At 72.2% G+C, this 18,785-nt stretch overlaps 1 protein-coding gene across 3 annotated transcripts in view; it reads right to left on the bottom strand.

Annotated features, from left to right (window-relative positions):
• Positions 1-12,119: 12,119 nt before the first annotated feature.
• The window catches only part of KCNQ1 (potassium voltage-gated channel subfamily Q member 1), a 210,838-nt gene continuing 204,172 nt past the window's right edge, over positions 12,120-18,785 (bottom strand). For 2 of the 3 annotated variants that reach the window (XM_045821117.1, XM_045821119.1), the window contains exon 16: positions 12,120-13,075. In XM_045821117.1, coding sequence (XP_045677073.1) covers positions 12,848-13,075 — 228 coding nt within the window. In that variant the 3' untranslated portion in view covers positions 12,120-12,847. The remainder of the gene's footprint in view (positions 13,076-18,785) is intronic. The other variant, XM_045821120.1, reaches the window with a different exon arrangement.

The raw sequence follows: 18,785 nt of genomic DNA, 5'->3' as shown, positions 1-18,785 counted from the left end.
TGCTCCAGGCAGGGGGCTGCATCCCAGTGCCCGGCCTGGGCTGCTGGCGGCTGGACCGCTGCACCCGGCGGGCCGACCTCAGACCCGGCTGAAGGCTGTCCTCCGTCTGAGCAGCTCTCAAAGACACCGCACCGTCCGAGGACAAGCGGGTCCCTTTTCTTTGTGACAGCCCCTCAGCCCGAGTTCTGTGTCTGCACAGTTTGCGGGCCTGGGGCTGGGGGAGCCGGTCCGTCCCCCACCCCCCAAGGCACAGGGCTTTCAAGTTTGCTGGAACACTGAAGGTCCCAGGGAGACCTTCCCCATGGTTCCCCCACCCCCCATTCACTCGTGCCTACCAGACCCCGAGGCCAGTCCTGCCGCCGGCCCTGCCTCCTCCTGCACCCTGTGTGGTCAGGCCTGAGCAGCGGGGGGTGCGGATCGCAGGGGCACCCTGGCAGGCGGAGAATGCCCCCTCCTTGGGGCCAGAGGCTGGGTGCTGGGGGCCTCGGCCGCTGCAGACAGATAGCGCTGGAGGCCGGGACCGGCCCACTGCCCCGCCGGCCGCCTGGGCGTCTGTGTCTGGCTCGGAACTGGCATTCTGGCTGTTCCCGGCGGCCCCATGTCCACCGGGCCTCACCGGGTCACCCCCCAGAGCCGCCAGGGCTGGGGTCCTGGCCTGGGCAGGGGCCCCGGGGCCACCCCTCCCTGCTTGGTCCCTCTGTCCCCTCTCTGGCAGCCCCCACCACACCGCACACACGTCTGTTTGGAGAAGAAAGCGACCAATTTGTTTTCATTCAGAATCACTTAAGATCCCATTTTGGAGAAATGAAAAGAGAAAAGTGCGCTTCCCGAGCCGGGCCCGCTGGGTGCCCGCTCGTGCCCAGCGGCGCTGGGGGGGCCGGTGCCGGCCGGCGCCCCTCCCCTCAGCCCTCCCCGCCCCCACCAGGGCCGCGGCCCGGGGTCCCAGGGCAGCCTGCAGGCAGGCGCGGCGGCCGGCGGCGTCCGGGCCCAGCTCATCTGCATGAAGCGCACACTCGAGGCCCATCTGCAAAGGCGCAATTAAACTCGGGGGTGGGGGGGCGGAGGGGGCTTCTGAAATTAGCATTTCCGCGGCCATCTGGCGCGAGGAGCAGGCGCGGCCGGACAAAGGGCGCCGGGCGCGGGGAGAGGCGAGTGTGCCGCCGCATTGACCTGCAAATGAGGCTTTGTCAGCGCATTAAAGCTGGCCGGACCCCCGACCCGGTCCGCCCTCGCCAGCGCGCGACCCTCGGCCCCTGCGGCCCAGGCTGGCCGCCGGGGCGCCCGGAGGCCTGGGCTCCGCTCTGCTGTGCAGGATGCGGGCTGGCCGGCAGGGCCTCCGAGGCTGGGGGCTACCGAGCCCTCTACCCAGGCCGCTGGTCCTTCCCCTGGGGCTGGCCTTCGAGCCCCTGGGCGTGGGCCCCCCCACCCCGGGCCTTTTACTGCCCTACGCACCTCCGGGGCAAGGCTGCCGACACTTGCCCCCTGGGCTGCTTGTGCACGTGGTGACCAGCCGGCCCTTGACCTGGGGGCTCTTCGGCCCCTCGCTTAGGACCAGGCCCTCCCCAAGGTCCGAGTGGGTGAGGGCGGCATTCGAGGCCCTCCAGGGCTCCTCAGGGGGTGGACCCAGGGCCGAGGTCCCTGGCGGTGGGAGGGGGACTGGGGGCCCCCGAGACCGACGCCTGGGCCACTTCAGCAGCGTTGCTCCGACCTCGGACACCCCCAAAGGCCCGGGGGCACAGCGCGAGGTGTGGAGGGCTCATATGGCCGCCTCCGGGCCTCAGTTTCCCCAGGTGGACCAACAGGGGTCTCGGCGATCCTGTTCAGCTTGACGTCCCTCCTGGTCGCTGTCCCTCCTCCCCCTTCATCACCAGGTCCTGGCGCACCCGAAGGGGCCGTGTGTGGCACGAGGGGACCCTGACCCGGCCGGACAGAGCCGGTCAGGCTTCCTGGGGGAGGCGGACGGGGCTAAGTCCGGAATGGGGCGGAGGGAGGTGAGGGGGTCGAGGGGTTGGCCGGGTTGGGGGCTGGGATTCCGCCGAGGGCTGCTGGAGACGGGGGGGGGGGGGGGCGGGCCCTGGGTCCCAAGGCTGTGCTGGGCGGAGCGGGGATTTGTGGGGCCCTCAGATGTCATCCCCGCGGCAGGGGCCGGAGTGCTAAGGCCGCCCAGAAGGCGATGATGCCCCGGCACGCGGCGGGCTGCTCTGGGCGGTTTCTCTGGGGCCCTAATGCGCTCTCAGAGACCCCCAGCTGGCCGAGCGGCCAACACGCTCTAGGGAAGAGTGGTCTGCCACCCGATTTTCTGGGAAATTGGGGGCCCGGGGGCCAGCGTTTGACACCGAACCCCTGGGACAGGTGTGCTCGATGGGGCGGGGCGGGCACGCACCTGGGGTGGACCTCGGGGGCCCCCGCGGGGCTGCGCTGCAGCTGGTCCGTGGGGCCAGGGCGCCGGTGGCGGGGCGCCCCCTCTGTCCTCCACGGTCCTCGGCGGGATCGCTGCTCCTCCCGGGTTTCCATCCCTGCTTCCCACGCTGGCCTGGGGCTGGTCGCCGTGCCTCCCAGCCCCAGGATGCTCCTTTCAGCCCGACCAGCCGGGCAGAAGAGCTGAGTGACGGGCAGCACGGGCCGGCCTTCGGCGAGCCCTGGGGCCGGGCCGAGTGCCGGCTGGAGCCTTATGCTCCAGAGTGTGCTTGGGCCGCCCCAGGAGCAGCCTGGGCCCCGGGGCCTGGCTGGGGAGCCCGGCCGTGCCCCGCGCTGCCGTGTGGGTCGGCACGGCCCGGAGGCCGCCTCCTGTCCCCTGCCTGTCCCGTCGTCCTCTTGCCTGGCCCACGCGCAGGACCCCCGGCAGGGGACAGAGCTGCAGACCTGCTGGCGGGGAGGCGGCCTCCTCTGGCCTGGGGGTCCAGCCCGGCCGGCCCGGGGCCTGCCCCCGCTGCTGCCGTGGGGTCCAGAACACTGCGGCGGTGCTCACGCGCAGAGGCCAGGGCTGGGGCTGGGCGGGGGGGTGCGTGACAAGGGACAGATAGCCCAGAAGGACCATCTGGGCTGCTGGTGGCCTCAGGACCCCAACTCTCTCTGGGACCCCAACTCACCCCTCACCCCGGCAAGGTGCCGACAAGGGGAGGGGTGGGCGCCTTCTGTCCTCAATGCAACTCACGCCTCACCTGGCCCCCGGGACTGTCCCCTCCGCGGGCCCCCAGGAAGTGGGTCCGGGGCTGGAGGGTGCCCTCTGCCCCCTGCCCTCTGCCCCCCAGGCTCCCTGGCCCACCTGCCTCCCCACAGGCTGCAGCACGGCCCCGGCCTCCGCTTCCGGCCGCTCACTCAGAGGGGGACCACGGGTGGGCGAGGACAGCCCGGGTGGCAGACACACCAGGGGGCTGCCCCCCGAGACGTGGGCAAGGCCCGAGGTGTGCTGGGCCTGGGTGGGGGGACCGTTTACCCGACGCTTGGCTCAGACAGGCCCCCGGAGCCCACCCCGGGCTGCCTGCTGTCTGTGGGGCCCCGTCCCCACCGTCCCCACCCACCAACACTCCTGTCCCGTGCCCCCAGCGTGGGGCCCATCCCAGCCCTCCGTTCCGGGCTGTGGCCCCCGGGCACGCCCCTGGGCAGCCCTGGCTCTGCGAGGCCAGTGCCCAGGCGTGGGGGCGGCACGGCGGGGGGCGGGGGCCCAGGTGGGCAGGCGGCCGCCGGGCCGGGCCGGGCAGCTCCGGCGGGGGCTGAATGGGCGCTCTGTCCTCGTGCCCGTGGCTGTCATCTGCCGCCGGGATTTGGTTTCCTGGAAGCCGGTGCGGCTGCAGGTGGATTCCGCGAGGCCGGGTGACCCCGGAGCCCGGAGCCCCGGTGTCTCCAAGCCAGGCAGGGGCCGGGGGGGTGGGGGGAGACAATGAGGCCTTTTCCCGGGGGGGTGGGGGGACAGGGCTGAGCTGGCAGTGAGGACGCGGTCTGCCCGCACCCTCGGGCCTCGGCCCGCTGGCAGGGAGCGGGGCGGCTGGGGCCCCGGTGCCAGGCCTTGGCAGGACTCTCGGGAGGCCGGCCAGCCGGGCGCCGGTAACCGAAGCCGCTTGGACACACGCAGGGTTTTGTGGAGAATTTTCGGGGCACGGCTCTGCCGGCTTCACCTGGAGGCTGGTGGCGGGGGTCGGGGGCGGGCAGGGAGGGAGGAGTGTGTGGTCGGGTGCCAGGGAACTGCACCGACCGCCCGCTGGCCTCGTGCCGCCCTCGGCAGCTCGGCCGCCCGCCCCCGCCGCTCACTGGGAAGGGCGGAGGAGCTCTGGGGGGGAGGGGGCGGGGAGTCAGAGCCAGAGCGGTGGGGTCCTCGTGTCTGTCCTTGGCAGTGTTTCCAGCTGACTCACTCACTTGCCCGTTCGTCCTGCCCACCTAGGTGCATCCACCTGGTGGCCCAGGGTGCGGTGGGCCGGGTTGGAGGGGGTGGCTGGGCCTTGGAGCCCGAGAGGAGGTGTCCTCTGGGCTGTGGCTGCCCCCCCACCCTGCTGCCCCCGAGAGTCTGCAGGTCTTCCTGGGGCGCCGGGGCCAGCCTGCTCCGAGGGCAACCAGGGGCACAGTGGGCGCTTCCAGGCGCCCGCGGCTGCAGGAGAGTGGTTCGGCTCTGCGGGCGGGTGTGGGCGTCCCCATTTGGCCCTTAGCGACCGCACCCTGGACACGAGTGAACGTCCCTTTGGGGGGGGGCTGGTCACGGTCCCACAGGTGCACGGAGGGGCTCCCCGGAGATGGCGAGGACAGGAAGCCCCCTTGGGCAGGGTCCTCTGGCCCGGGGAGGGGAAGCCCAGCTCCGAGGGCTGGCGGCCGCGGTGTGTCACAGCCCCTGCCCTGCACACGGGACTGGACCCTGGGGTGCTGCTTGCTGGGGCTGCTGAGACCCCGGGTGGGTGTGGGGGACGTGGGAGGGGCCTGCCCTCCTCCAGCCCCTGGAGTGGGTTGTCGGGCAATAGACCACGAGGGTGTTTTTAAATCTGTGCCTTGAAAAAGACCAGTGGACACCCTGGCTGGTGTGGCTCAGTGGATTGAGCGCGGGCTGCGAACCAAAGGGTCGCTGGTTCGATTCCCAGTCAGGGCACATGCCAGGGTTGCAGGCCATGTCCCCAGTGCGGGCCACTGGACAGGCAACCACAGACTGATGTTTCTCTTCCTCTCTTTCTCCCTCCCCCTCTCTCTAAAAACAAAGAAAGAAAATATATAAAAAAAGAAAAAGACCAGTCGCCGGGGGCGGATCAGCGGGCCCAACTGGGGCTCTGACGCGCGGGGACCCCTGGGAGCGTGGGCCTGCGGGGTCGGCCCCCGTGGGGCCCTCAGGAAGGTCCCCCTGCTGCGCTGCCCTGCTGCACTCGCAGCCCCTCCCCCCCACGTGGGGGGCGGACGAGGGCCCGTCCGCTTTGGGTGGGTGGGCAGGCCGGCACAGAGGCACGTGGGCTCCCTGGCTTCAGAGGCTCCGAACCCCGCCTCCCCGCCCCCCACGGCACGGCTCCCTAGGCCTTCGAGTCCACCCCCGTACATGGGGTTCTCAGGGGCTGCGCTGTGGAGGCTTGGGGGGACGTCCCTCAGACTTCTTTCAGGAGAAGTGGGAGGGAACCTCCTCTCCCCATGACCTGTCCCCGGAACCGGGCGGTGCTGGTCACCCTGGGGCCTCAGGGGACGAGGCAGGGGTCCCCCGAGGCCTGGAGAGGAGATCTGCCCGGCTTAGGGGTGGAAGAGCGGGAGTGGGACTGGGCCCTGCAGGGCCCCCCTTCCTGTCCCCCCGCCACTCCCGGGGCCGCCAGTCAAGTGGAAGGCCCCAGCCGATTGTCCGAGCCCTCTCTCCTCTCCAAAGCCCTTTTGACGCGGCCCCTCCCGGGGACGACGGGCGGGGATTCGATGGAGACCCTTTGAAATGACTTGGGGGCAGGACGCCCCCTCCCGACAGCCCCTTCTCTGGAGAGCCCCTCTGTCGAAAGCCCCTCTGGTCCCAGGAGAAGCCCGGGTCCCCGGGGCCCGCCCAGGCCCCAGCCCGTCCACAGCCCACAGCCGGGGCCTCCGCTCCTCCGTCCGCACCCGCACCCGGGCCGCGGCCCCTCCCAGCACGGGCCTCCCCTGCCCCGGCCGGGCCGATCCGTCTCCGACTGTCACTCCCATTGTCTGCTTGGGCCGAGGGGCCGAGGCTGGGGCTTCTCGGGAGGGGCTGCGGGCACAGCCGGGGGTGCGGGCTCCCGTGCGCCCTCCTGAGAGCTCTCCGGCAGATCCTCTGGCCCCGGGGTGTGTGCGTGTGTGTGGGGGGGGGTGCACGGAGAGGGGGCGGGGCTGCCACGGGGTGTCCGGTGAGTGGCGGCTCTGACACCAGGGTGCCTTGGCCTGACTGCAGGCTCTTCCCCACGGACCCTGGGCCAGGGCCGGTTTCCGGGGAGGCCCCTGGAGCACTCGAGGGGCATAGAGGGGCCCCCATCCCATCCGGCCACTCGTGCCGGGCCGGGCGCTGGCCGCTCCCCGTTCGACGGTGATTTGCCCCGGGGCCTGGCCTGCGTCGCTGCTCTCCGTGAAGACGTGTGGCTGGTCTCAGTAGTGAGCAGCTGACACGCACGCGCACACACACACACACACGCACATGCACACACGCACATGCACACACACACACGCCCTTCCCTGCGTGCACGCGCTGTCCCCAGCGCTCCGGCCGCGGGGCTGTGGTGCCTCATCGGTCTGCTCTTCTCCTGCGCTCAGGGCCCTGGCCACAGCTTCTCAAGTTGGGGTGCAAAGACCAACGGAGGCTCGGGGGCGGGGGAGGGGCGGTGAGGCCACGCCACTGCGGCGTCAGGGCTGGAACGAGAGGCGCCCGGGCTCCTGGCTCTGGTTCGTGTGCGGAGGGACCAAGCTAGGAAACCACCCAGGTCGGCGGGTTCGGTGGGTCGGATCGGCGGTCGGACCCCGGAGTTTTCTGCGTGGCTGGGCCTGGCCTGAACCGGTGGGCCCCCCCAGCCCTCGCTGCAGCGGGGAGACGTCCTGGTTTCCGGGTCTGCGTGGCCGCGTGGCCCGGCAGAGTGGCTGCGTTCGCGCCGCCTGGGAATCTGCGGTGACCTCTCCTCCGGCGGGGCCTCTCTGGCCGCAGGGCCCAGGCCCAGAGGGTCAGAACTTTGTTTCAGCCAGCCCTCCCTTCCCTGCACCCCCCACCCCCGCCGGGGCCCCCGGTCTCCTCCAGGCTCCTCCGCCCTCGGGAGTCCCGTTTCTTCTCGGAGATGTTTCCCCTTTGAATTCCCACAAACAGGGGCTGTGTCGGGCCGGCCCTGCCCTGGGCCTCGGTTTCCCCATTCACCCCAGGCGGAGAGGACCCCTGTGCCCGAGGCCTCTCTGCTGTGAGCACCGCACTCCCCTCAGGACAATCTGGGCCCCCCCACCACCCCGAGGCCCCAGTACCCCCCTGCCCTGTGCTTGCCAAGGCCGCCTGCTTCCCGGGGCCTCGGCCGCAGGAAGGTGAGGCTGCGGTGGCATCCGTCCAGGTGGCCCGTGTCTCCCGCTTTGAAGTTACTCAGAAACAGAGGCTTTCACTGAACTCGGTGTGTGTGTGGGGGGGGGCGGGGCTGGGGGAAGGGGGCGCCCGGGCAGGTGGAGGTCCCCGTGGTATTCAAGGGACAGGATTTCCACTCGGCCTCAGCCGCACCCCTCCTGCAAACCTGCCCCTGCCCCCAGGAAGCAGCAGCGGGTGCACTGGGCCTGCGAGGGCCACCGGGACGAACCCCCCCCCTCAGCCACCTGGGCGCCCACAGGCATGCCTGCTTGGGCCGAGTGAGGGGTCCCGCTGCCCAGAAGACAGAAACCTGAGCTGGGAAATGGTGGGGGATGGGGGCGCGGTTCAGGGGTTGACACACAGAGATACCCCTCCGGATGCCATGGGGTGGGCACTGGGACACAGTCTGGTCACCCTCGGGTGTCCGGGAGGCCTGCCCAGGCCGAGCTCCCCCTCCCCCACCTTCCTCCTGGCTTGGGGGAGTGCCATGGGAAGGGCAGGGAGGCCCCAGGCAGCCCCCCGGCACAGGTGGTGCCTCCCGGGGGTGGGGTGGGGGGTCAGATGACAGACCAGGCCGGAGGTCTCGGAGAGACCCGCTGAGACAGAGCGGGCTGGCCCCGCCTGGGCCCTCACTGCTGCCGCACAGCGGGTGCCCGGGCCCTGGGCGGGCCGGGGCTGGGGACCAGAGGCTTGGGCCCTGGGCAGGCTGGTGGCCCCCGCCCCACAGCTGGTCAGGAGCCCACCTTTGGAGAGGACCCCCTCAGGCCAGTGTCCCCGGCGAGGGCCCAGAGCCCCGCCCGGCTCTGCCCAGGCCTGCTCTGTGAGGCTGGCAGCTGCCCCGACCCCGCGGCAGGTGAAGAGGCAGCAGCTGGCTGGCGAGGTCGGGGGTCACTGCCCAGGGCTCGTCTGCTGCCCGGCCAGCCGTGGGGCCCCTTTGGCCTGTCCGCTGAGCCTCCAATGCGCCCTGGGGCGGGGAGGGGCCTGTGTGGGGGGCTCCCCACACTCAGAGGTCCTCAGGGCCGGAGCTCCGTCCAGCTCCAGCCACCCAAGCCTGCTTTGGGCCCCGGCTGCCCAGCGGCCTGGCTGAGCCCGGCCCAGTCCCCACAGCTCGCTGCTCCCAGGGGGCCGGGGCGCAGGGGCACAGCCTGGACTAGGCTGGCGAGCTGGGAAGGGACCCCACACCAGGACAGCCGGCAGGGCCCGCAGCGACACGGGGACCCCCCAGCGGAGGGACAGTGGCTCCGGCTGTGTGGGGGGCTGGCTGTCTCGGGGACCTGCCCACACCTGCCTGTGCCACCCCCACCTCTGCCCCAGGTGAACACCCCCCAGAGGGCACCGGGTGGACCGGCCCAGAGGGCATCGCCTCATGGTGCCCTGCCCGGGCCCAGTAGCCTCCTCCTGAACTCTCATTTTGTCCCTCAATTCAACTGGACTCCCTGAGCACCCCGTGGGGCCAGGCCCTGTGCCCAGCGCTCCTAGGATCTGGCTTCGCCCGGGGCCTCAAAGTCCCGGCTCCATCCCTCCCCCGGCGGTGGCTTAGTAGCATGGCTTCCGACCCCAGCCTTGGGGCGGGAGGGCTGCCTGCCCAACGGGCCTGAGCCGGGAGGGGACGTGCCTGCTGGCAGTGTGGGGCTGACCCAGGGTGCCGGGAGAAGCCCTGGGGGTCTGCCCGGCCGGGACACAGGGGGTGGGCCGAGCTGGCGCAGGCGCGGGAGCGGCCTGCTCTGGGTGTGGAGACTCCCCCCGGCTCTGAGAGGGCCCCTGGGGGTGAGGCTGGGTGCGGAGGGGCCGGGGGTTGCCCTAGGGGGCCCTGCGGGCCCAGCAGGGGTGTGCAGAGGAGGGAGAGCCCAGGACCCAGGCCTATCCCAGCCGGCTGCCTTTAGTAAGCACCTGCTGTGTACCGACCCGGGCGATCAGCTTCTCGCCCCACCCGCCTTCAACGGTCACTGTGGCTGCTCCGTGTTCACGGACAGGGCAGAGGCGGGACGTGTGGGCCCGCCCGGCCCGTCCTCTCCCGGGCACAGGCCCAAAGGCCCGGGGCCAGCCTGGGTCGGGCGGGCACCAGCCTCAGAGGCCGGCCCCGGGCCAAGCCCGGTGTCCGAGAGGTGCTACCCGCCTGCCTGGGGCCCGGGGGGCAGGCTCCTGGACAGGGGTGTGGGCCTGGGGGAGCAGTGGAGGCCCCGGGGAGCGGGCAGCCTCCCGGCCGCCCCCGCCCTGTCCCTCAGCAGGTGCTCCCAGCACCCATCGGGCCCCGAGGACCTCACTAAGGGAGCCCGATTTGGAGACAAAGGCCGGGCGCTTCGGACGGATCCTCGGGGACATTGTCCGCGCGAGCAGCCGGGCGGGCCCACAAAGGGGCGGGGGAGGGGCCGCGAGCGGGCCGGCCTGCACATGCCTCCGTTGCCCGGGCGACGGCCCTCTCCCGGAGAGGTCTGCCGGGCCATTGTCCGGGGCACACAGGACGTGTCACACAGCAGATGGCCATGTGCTGTCGAAGTCAGCTATCGGGGGGCAGAGTGAAGGAATGCGGCCGGCGCGGCGGCGGCCCGGGGAGCCATCTGCTCCTCAGGCCGCGGGCACTGGGCGGGCACCAGGCGGGCACGGAGCGCCCGGCCGCCGGGCCCAGCCTCCACGGCGGGCTTTAATTAGCTAATTCTATAGTTGGGCTTTATTTCAGGTAAATTGCATTTCACACCCGAGAGGGCCGCCATGGCCCGGCCCGGAGGGAGGCACTCGGCACTCGGGGCGCAGTCGATGGCACGGGCGGGCGACGGAGTGGGGCCGGGTGCGGTGGGGCTCGCCGCCGCTCGCCGGGGCCGCGCCGGGTTCCTGTGCCGCCGCTGGGGCCGGGCCTGGGGCTCCGCGAGGGGCCCCGCTCCCCAGCCAGCCGCTTCCTGGGGTTTCTGCAAATATTTACCCAACAAGGAAACAACAGCTTTGGCCTTTCCAGTAATTGTTGCTCCCGCCCCTCCCCCGTGCTGGTGCGGGCTGCGGAGGCCCCCGGCCTGCCTCGCCCACTCCCCCTCCCCGCCCCGGCCTGGCACTGGCCAGACCCCAAGGCGGGCGCAGGGCTGGGCTCGGGGGAGCCCCTGGAGGGCTCAGCAGCGTGGGACCCAGGCCCTTCCCTCCCACGGGGGCTAAGCTGCCGCTCCACACGGAAATCTGGACCCCCACCCATGCCCCGTGTGCCTGCGACAGCCCCTTCTCGATCGCCCAGAGGCCCCCTTGCGACCTGGGGCCTGGGAACTGGGGTGGGCTCCAGGAGCGGGAGGAGAGGGTGGGGTACAGTCAGGGGAGGGGCCCACTGGCCCCTCCCCCCGCCGCCCTGGCTGAGGGTGCGCACCTGCGAGCCGAAGTGCAGCCTGCGGGGAGGGGCACCCCGGAGTGCGCTGGGACGCCCACGGGGCACGGCGGGGGCGGGGCGGGGCCCACCTGGCACGTGTCCAGCCTGCTGGGAGCTGGACGGGCTTGAGGGAACGTGCTGTTACTGAGGGGAAACTGAGGCCTAGAGGGGCCCTGGAGTTCGGGCTGCCCCGGGAGCCCACTGCCATGATGGTTCGGCCTGTGCACCTCGAGCTCCTGCAGGGCCTGGACGGGCCCCACTCTCACGGGGGGGGGGGGGGGGCTCGTGGGTCCTCACACGGGGCCAGCCCGGCCTGGGGGGCGCAGACGGAGAGCCCTTGGTGTGTCCCCTAAGGTGGCTGCTGCCCGGGGTGTGGACTGGAGGCCCAGCACCCACAGCCCAAGCAGGCCAGGCCCTGGACCCAGCGCGAGGCCCTGAAGAGGTGCCCACCACCCCAGGGCCACCCCAGGGGGCCACCCCAAGGCCACCAGGGCCTCAGTCGGGAGGGCCGCTGAGCTGCCCCACCGTGTTCAGCTGGGGCTTGCGGCCTCTCTGAGCTCCTGAGCCTGTTCAGCAGCGGCCTGGGCATCAACCTCCAAGGGGACTGCAGGATCCTGTCCACGAGGCAGGCCTGGGGCAGCAGGCTGGCCCAGGGGAGGCATGGCCCGGGTGCCCGTGGGAGCAGTGGGGGGTGGCACAGGGGAGGACAGGGTGCTGTCCTGGCCACACCACGTCCCCTGACCCCAGAAGTGAGGGTGGAGCTGGCGTGGGGGTGTGGGCAGAGAGAGCAGGGTCCCCCTAGCTCCGCCCCATCAGTTGTCTGGGGCAGTGACCTCACCTGCTCACCCCTGTCCCCTGGAAGGGTCACCGGGCCTGGAGGGGCCACCCAGGAGGGGCTCTCGGGCCGGGCTGCTGCAGGAGGGGGCTTTGAGCTGCGCTGTGGACTGTGGGCACGATTTCCACAGACGGAGAGGGGGTGGGGAGAACATTCCAGCAAGAGCAGAGGCCCAGAGGGTGGGCCCTGTTTCTGTCCACCCTGTCTCTCCACTTCGCTCATGTGGGCAGAGCTGACCCAGTCCTGGGGACAGGGACGGGAATGGCCTGGCCTCGGGGTGCTCCTGGGCCGCTGGGAGACCTGGTCCCAGAACCCTGGGGCGGCAAGCTGGGGGCTCCTGGCCCGCCTCCCCCAAGCTGGGCAGGCGCGGATGGAGCCGGGGAGCTCGGGCGAGTCGGCCGGGGGCCGTCCCAGAGGCGGGTCCCGCCCCGGAATCCAGACACGAGAGGCGTGGAGACCAGCCCGTGACTCCAGGTTTATTGGGAAAAGCCGGCACAGGAAAGAACCACGATCACACCGTGCAACTCATTGAGACGCAGATTCCAAATCACCGCGATTGCTCCGATTTCCGTGAGAAGCGGCGCCCGGGGCGGGGGAGCCGCCGTCTCCCCGAGTGCGTGTGTCCAGCCCCGAGTCGGGGGCCCGTCCACCCCCGGTCCACCGGGGGACACGCTGCCCCAGGGAAGCTCCCCAGGGGCAGCGGCGGCAGGTCCCTCCCGCTCGAAGCCGTGGCCTCAGGGCCGCCCCCTCGTGGCCCCGGCCACCGCGCCAGCATCTCTGGAGACAGGGGGTCAGGGCGTGGGCCCGTGGCCCTCCGGGCCGGACGTGTGGGCACCCTTAGTCTGGCAGGGGCTGGGCCTGCCCTGCCCTGCCGGTCCGCTCCGGGTGCCCCTGGGTCCCGGCCTCCAGGCCCACGGGCCCGTCTGCGTTGTTCCTCGCCGTCCGCTCGGGACACGCCGGGCCCGCTTCCTGCCACGCGGGGGACGGACCGAGGGCCAGCCTGCCCCCTGCCACAGGGCCCCGACGCCACGCAAACTGAGAGGGGCTCCCTGCCCAGCCAGGTGCCCGTGCCCCCGGCCGGGAAGAGGCAGGCTCAGCACACCCCAGCCCAGCGCGGTCCTCAGGGCGTCTGGGCCCGCGGGTGCCCCTGCGGAGTGGGAGGTGGGGCAGGCCGGTGCGGTCCTCAGGGCTCCTCGTCGGGGTCCCTGTGCGACACGGTCAGCTGCTCGTACGTGGGCAGGGCGTTGCTGGGCAGGAAGAGCTCAGGGTGGACGGGGCCTCGGCAGGGCTGCACCCCGGGCCCCCCGCCTCCGCTGGGGGGCCGGCCGCCTGGGGGGCCGCCCTGGTGCAAGGACAGAAGCTGGTGGAGCATGTCCGTGATGAGCGCCAGCCGCTGGTCCAGCTGCGTCACCTGTGGGGACGAGAGTGGGGTGAGCCAGGCAGGGGCGCGGACAGCCCTCGGGTGCCCATGCATCCCTGCGAACGGGGGGAAGGGGGTGGTGGTGCGCGGGCCTTGGCCACATCTGTGCGTGGGGCGTGTGCGTGCCTGTGGGCACACGGGACCCCTCCCGAGTGTCTGTGCACATGGGGGGAGGGGCCCCTCTGTAGCCGGGGACGGTGGCCTGGTGTGAGCCAGGGCCTGCGGGGCGGCACAGCTGGATGGGGCCTGCGTGCCCCGGGGGGTGGCTCTCCCTCTGGGTGCTCCGTCCACGGCGGGCAAAGGACACATTGCCCACTGGTGTGGGCCCAGCGGCAGGGACGCAGAGCTGCCTCGGGGCGGGTGTGCGTGGGGAGGCGGCTCCGCCAGTGGTGAGCGGCTGTGGCCGAGGACAGCGCGGGTCCTCCGCCCCCTGGACACACACCAGGGCCAGGGGGAGCGAGGCGCTGGCCAGAGGGTGACCCCGGGAAGATGCTATCGGGGGAAGGTCCCCAGGCAGACCCACCCTCCGCAGTGGGCATGACAGGGACAGCCCTCCACCCTCTGTGGACACTGAGCCGGAGCGGGGGTGGCCGGGCAGGGAGGAGACGAGAGGAGGGAGCCCCGGCCATCCCTTCGTTGGGGACTCTGTGGCAGGCGGGGTAGAGTGGGGCGGGGCCGCAGCCCTGCCGCCTCCACGAGGGGGACTGTGCCCGTCCCCGGAGGCTGAGGCCCCAGTGGCCCCCTCCCCAGCTTGCAGCAGGAGGGTGGGCACCGGGTCTGAGCCCCAGCTGTCCCAGGCCCGAGGACTGTGGCCCATCTGAGGCCCCATCACCCAGGCCGGAGGGGCCCAATGTCCAGCTCCCCAAGACCGTGCTGAGGCCGCAGCCCAGGCTGTGGAGGGAGGTGGGCAGGGCTTCTCAGGGGGCCTGGGGCCATGCACTCAGCCCCCCACAGCTGGACGCCCACCCCTGGATCGCTGCAGAGCTGTGTGGGGGCCACCAACCAGGGCCTAGACCCCGGCCCCCCAGAAGGAGAAGGGCCTTGCTCAGGGTCACCAGCTGGGACCCCTGCAGGCCCCTACCCCTAAGTTCCATCCTGGGGAGACGCAGGACTAGGCCGGGAGGGCGCAAAGGCGGGGGTCTAGGCTGGGCTCAGAAGGTGAGCAAGTGAGAGGGGTCATGTGGGGGGCCACAGGTTCACACCGGAGCCCCACCCCTCTCCCTGGCTCCACACCCTGGGGACGTCCCCTGCAGCCGGATGGCCCCTCGGCCCCACCGCCTGCTCGTGCCCGGAGAGCCCCGCGGGGAGGGGTGGCTTGGGCTTTGGGCTCCCTGGGCCCCGCACGCCAGCCGCCTGGACCGAGGCCTGGACCGAGGCCGGTCCCGGCGGGGTTACCGTCGCTCAGCTGCGTGGGCCTCGGCCCAGAGCTGCGGTCGGGGCGGCACCAGTGAACGCGCCACACGCACGTATCACAGAGGGGAGTCCGTGGTCCCATCGGTTTTCCCAGCACGGCCCTAGAGCACCTGTCCGTGTCCCCAGACGTGTGAGTGGGTGCGGGGGCTTTCTAGGGTGTTCCTGGGAAAGAGGGCGCGGCCCCGTGGTCGGGGTGCAGGGAGGGTGAGGGGGAGCTGCTTGGCGTGGCCGGAGAAGGGGCTGGGTCCTGGGCCAGCTCTGGGTCCGCCCCTCGTCACCCAGCCCCGGACTCCCTCCACCGTCCCCCCGCTCCCCCGCATTGGCTCCAGGCAGCAGAGGGCCTGAGCCGTCTCGCCCCACGGCACGCCCAGCTCCGAGTCGGGGAGAACTCGGCGAAGACCCCCTCTGAGCTGTGATCGGGAGATGAAATCCTCACCATGGTGGCAGGGCGGGGGGTGGGGGGGGCTCTGTGAGCTGGGCCTCGTCTCCCCAGCCAGTCGGCTCCCACCACAGGGCCTCCAGCCCCGCCCCCGCTCCTGCCCACCCTTGGGAACACCTTCCTGGGCCCCGTGGCCCCCGCCCTCACCTCGTCCACACGTCCGCACCAGTCTCGCTCCCCTCACCGCCTGCCTGGGCTCCGGGCTCACCTGGCCCCTCACCTGTCCTTCAGCCAGAACTCGCCCCTCATTGCTGGCTTATTGCCAGGTGTCCCCCAGCCCCCGAGGACGAAAGCCCGGTCACCGGAGTGCTCCCCCCGCCCGCCCGGACACCAGCTGCGTCCTGCCCCGCTCCGTGTCCCTGTGAGGCCCAGGTGTGTGGAGTCACGTCCATGGCCTCCCCGAGGCTGCTCCGTGGGGACCTCCACGTGGACTTCAGGAAGGCGCTGGCTCGAGGGACGGAGCGTGAGGACACGGTCTGGGGTCCCGGGCTCACCGCCCCCTGGAAGGCGCCCTGGGCCGCGGGGCTGGGATGCGGGGAGACCCTGGCCCGGGACGGGCCCCCCTGGCAGGCTGCCTGGGCTCCGGGGTCCTGCGGCGGGGGCCGGCGGGGCAGCTGAGTGCCCTGCCCACCTCGGGCAGCCCCGGCTGGGCCCGGTGCTGGGGAATGCAGGGCGGGCTGGAAAAAGGCTCTGGAAGCCGAGAGGCCGTGTTTGTGTTGGCGGCGGGAGCCCCCCCGGGCCCCTCCTTTGCCGCCCCTCCTCGGAGCGCCACATCCCGGAGGCTGGGGGAGGGACGCCCACGGGACACTTGGCATTGGAGCCGGTGAGCGCTCGGTGGACCCGGACAAGCCCCAGGCCGGGTGGGTGGGCCACGCGCTGCCCAGAGAGAGTGGGAGGGCCGTTCCGCCGGCCCCTGGCTGCCTCCGCCGGGCCCAGCCTCCCCACCACCCACCCCGGCCCAGGGCGGGGGCAGCTCGGGACCCTGAGCCCCTGGGCCCAGGCTGCCTGGCAGTGCCCCTCGACGCCAGCCGACCTCCCGGGGCCCCGCCCCAAGCGCACCCCTGCCGGTCCCCGGCCACTCCCGGGTGTGGCGGCCCTGCCCTGGCCGGAGGCCCTCACTCCAGGCCTGGGCCCCGTGTCCCCCCTCGGCCACGGCCCCTCAAACCCTGAGGTGCTTCTCCCAGCTCCTCGGACACACCACACCCCGCCTGTCCCGCTGCCCTGAAGGGCCGGCTCCATCCGGAGCCATCAGACCCTCTGCCCCGACTGCTGGTTTGCCTGCCACCACCTCCCCGTGCGGCCCAGGCCACCTGCGTGGTTCCTTTCTGGAAGCAGGGACACCGCAGGGCTGGGCACCTCTGGCGTGTCACCCCCCAGCACCGGGTGAGCCTGTCCCCCAGCCAGGGCAGTACGGGGGCTGCGCCTGGGAACGGTGGCCTGTGCACTACCCGCGGCCCAGCCCTGCAGGCGGCTCCTCAGCCCAGCACGGGGCTGGGGGCGGGGAGGCCCGGGGCACCCCCAGTCCCCGGCACCGCCCGGCTGCCTCTGACCGCTGCCCCGCCCCCAACGCTGGCTGTCCCCACGCCCCTCTCAGGCCACCCCGGTTGTGCCCGCGGGTCCTGGACCACATCCTCTCTCTGGGCACTCATGACGGCGCCCCAGGCTGTCCCTGATGCGCGCCCTGCAGGGGGTGTGCCCTTTCGCTGACGGCCGGGGACGGCCAGCCCCCACCCCGCCTGCCCCCCACCTGCGGCCCACCCCTGGAGGAGCACCCTCGGCGGCCCTGCCTGGTCACCCCGCTCTGCCCGGCTGGAACCCTCCTCCCTAAATCAGCCAGTTTACACGGTTTCGCATGAAATTGAAGTACTCCTGGAGAACATTCTAAGAAGTAAAGCCATTTCAGAGAAACATCCCCATTGACCCGGTCGCCCTGCTCGGGTCCCCCGCCCCCCAGGTAGCTGGCCCAGCTCCCCCCACCGAGCTCTGGTCCGCCCTCCCATCCCCTGACAACGGAACACACAGAACCCCGGCCTGGCCATCTCCGGCCGCCACCGGCTCCGTTGGGAGGTGTCTGCCGCTCTCTGGGCCCAGGCTGGGCAGTGCCCACCGCACCCCAGGGACCCCGCCGGGCAGCTGCAGCCTGGATCCCAGAAAGACACCCGCCCGCCGCTGGGACCTGGAGGGCGGCTTGCCTTCTGGGGTCGCCTGTCCCTCTCCAGCAGGCCCCCTTGCGGGTCCTGCCCAGCAGAGGTCAGGCCAGGGACCGGGGTGCTGCCCAGGCCACGGCTCTCACGCCTCTCACCTGACCCAGCTGCAGAGGCACCCGGCCTGTCAAAGCCGCGGGCCTCTGGGCCAGCAAACCCCCCAGAATCGGGGGTCCCTGCCCACCACATGCCCCAGGGGCCATGGTGGCCTTGCATCGGGTCTGAAGGGCCACTCCGATGTCCCGGGGAGGAGCGTTCAGGTGGGGGCTCCCCACACCCTCAGAGCCAAGGGCAGGGCCATCACGGCGGTGCTGGGACCCCTCCTCCCCTCGGGCCCAGCTCTGGGAGGCAGGCTCCTTCTCCGCGAGCGTTGGGCTGCTTCTGCCCTGTAAGTGTTGCCCTCGACGTCCCGGGTCGAGGCCGCCCGGCGTGCCGCAGGGGTGCCCCTCCCGGGCTTAGGCACACGTTTCCTGTCTCTGTGCAGCGAGGCCACTTTGCGGTGCCACAGCTGCGGGCCCCGTGCGGGCGCACGGCGGGGGCCCGGGAAGCGCAGGTGCCCTGAGTGGGGAGCTGCCACCGAGGCCAGGACGGCCCAGGCCGGCGACCGGGGGAGGGGCCGGGCCTGGGAGTGTGGGCACACGCGTGTGCCCGTGGGTGTGCACACTTCCACCGGAGCCGTGCTGGGCCTGACGGGGTGGGGGGCGCCCTGCCTGCCCTCCAGGTGCCGGGGCGCCCACCCCTTCCGCTTCCCCACCACGGCCCTGGCCCGGAGATGGCGGCCCCCGCTCAGCCAGCTGGGGCCGGGCTCCGGCTACGCCGCAGGAGACGTGTGGGGGGCCCCAGGCCCCCTCCCCTCCCCCTCCCAGGATAGGACCCCTGAGCTCGCCTCCCTGCGGCTGGAAGTGCGTTGGAGGTTGGGGCCCAGGGGCTCTGGGCTGCGGTCCAGTCGGGGGCTGGGTGGCCCGGCCTGGAATCCAACTTCCAGCCCCGTTCTTGGCACCTGGGAGGGAGGGAGGGAGGGAGGGAGGGAGGGAGGGAGGGGGGGAGGTGCCGGGCGGGCCCAGGACAGAGGTCGCAGCCCCCTCCCGGGACCCCCCTTCCTGGTGAAGAGGCCCAGCCAGGGGCTTGGGCGTGCCTCCTGCACTGCGTGGCCGCAACAGCCCCCTCCCAGCCCCTGAGGCCCAGAACCCCCGAGCCGGAGGCCTCCACACCCGTCCCTCCGCCCCCACGGCTGGCTCCCACCCCGCCTCTGCTCACGCAGGCCCTGCACGGCCGGGGAACTCAGTGCCGAGCTGGGGGCCCCCCCGAGCAGCCCACCATGGAGCGGCAGCTCCAGCAGACCTGGGGGACAGGCCCCAGCGGCGAGAGCCGGGGCAGGAGGGGGACAAGCACCATTTGAGGCCTTGACGGCAGGAGGGCGGGCAAGACCCGGCAAGTCCCTTGCTGGCCCCCATCTATCTATCGAGCACAGTGGGGGGCCCGCCGGGTGCTGTTCCTTGTGCCCCCACAGCCCCCGCCCATGGCGCTCTCCCTCAGGGCCCCCTCCCCTGGGCCGGCCCCACACCCGCGGAGTCCCTCACTGTCCTCCTCTCAGCTGTGGGGGACCCCCACCACGGGGCGTCGGCACCTCCCCACTACCCGTCTG

Source organism: Phyllostomus hastatus, unplaced genomic scaffold, assembly GCF_019186645.2.
Source record: "Phyllostomus hastatus isolate PE091 unplaced genomic scaffold, TTU_PhHast_1.1 phas_scaffold_443, whole genome shotgun sequence".
Classification (NCBI taxonomy): Eukaryota; Metazoa; Chordata; class Mammalia; order Chiroptera; family Phyllostomidae; genus Phyllostomus; species Phyllostomus hastatus.
The sequence above is the reverse complement of the archived record's forward strand: the minus strand, read 5'-3'. Positions and strand labels throughout refer to the sequence as shown.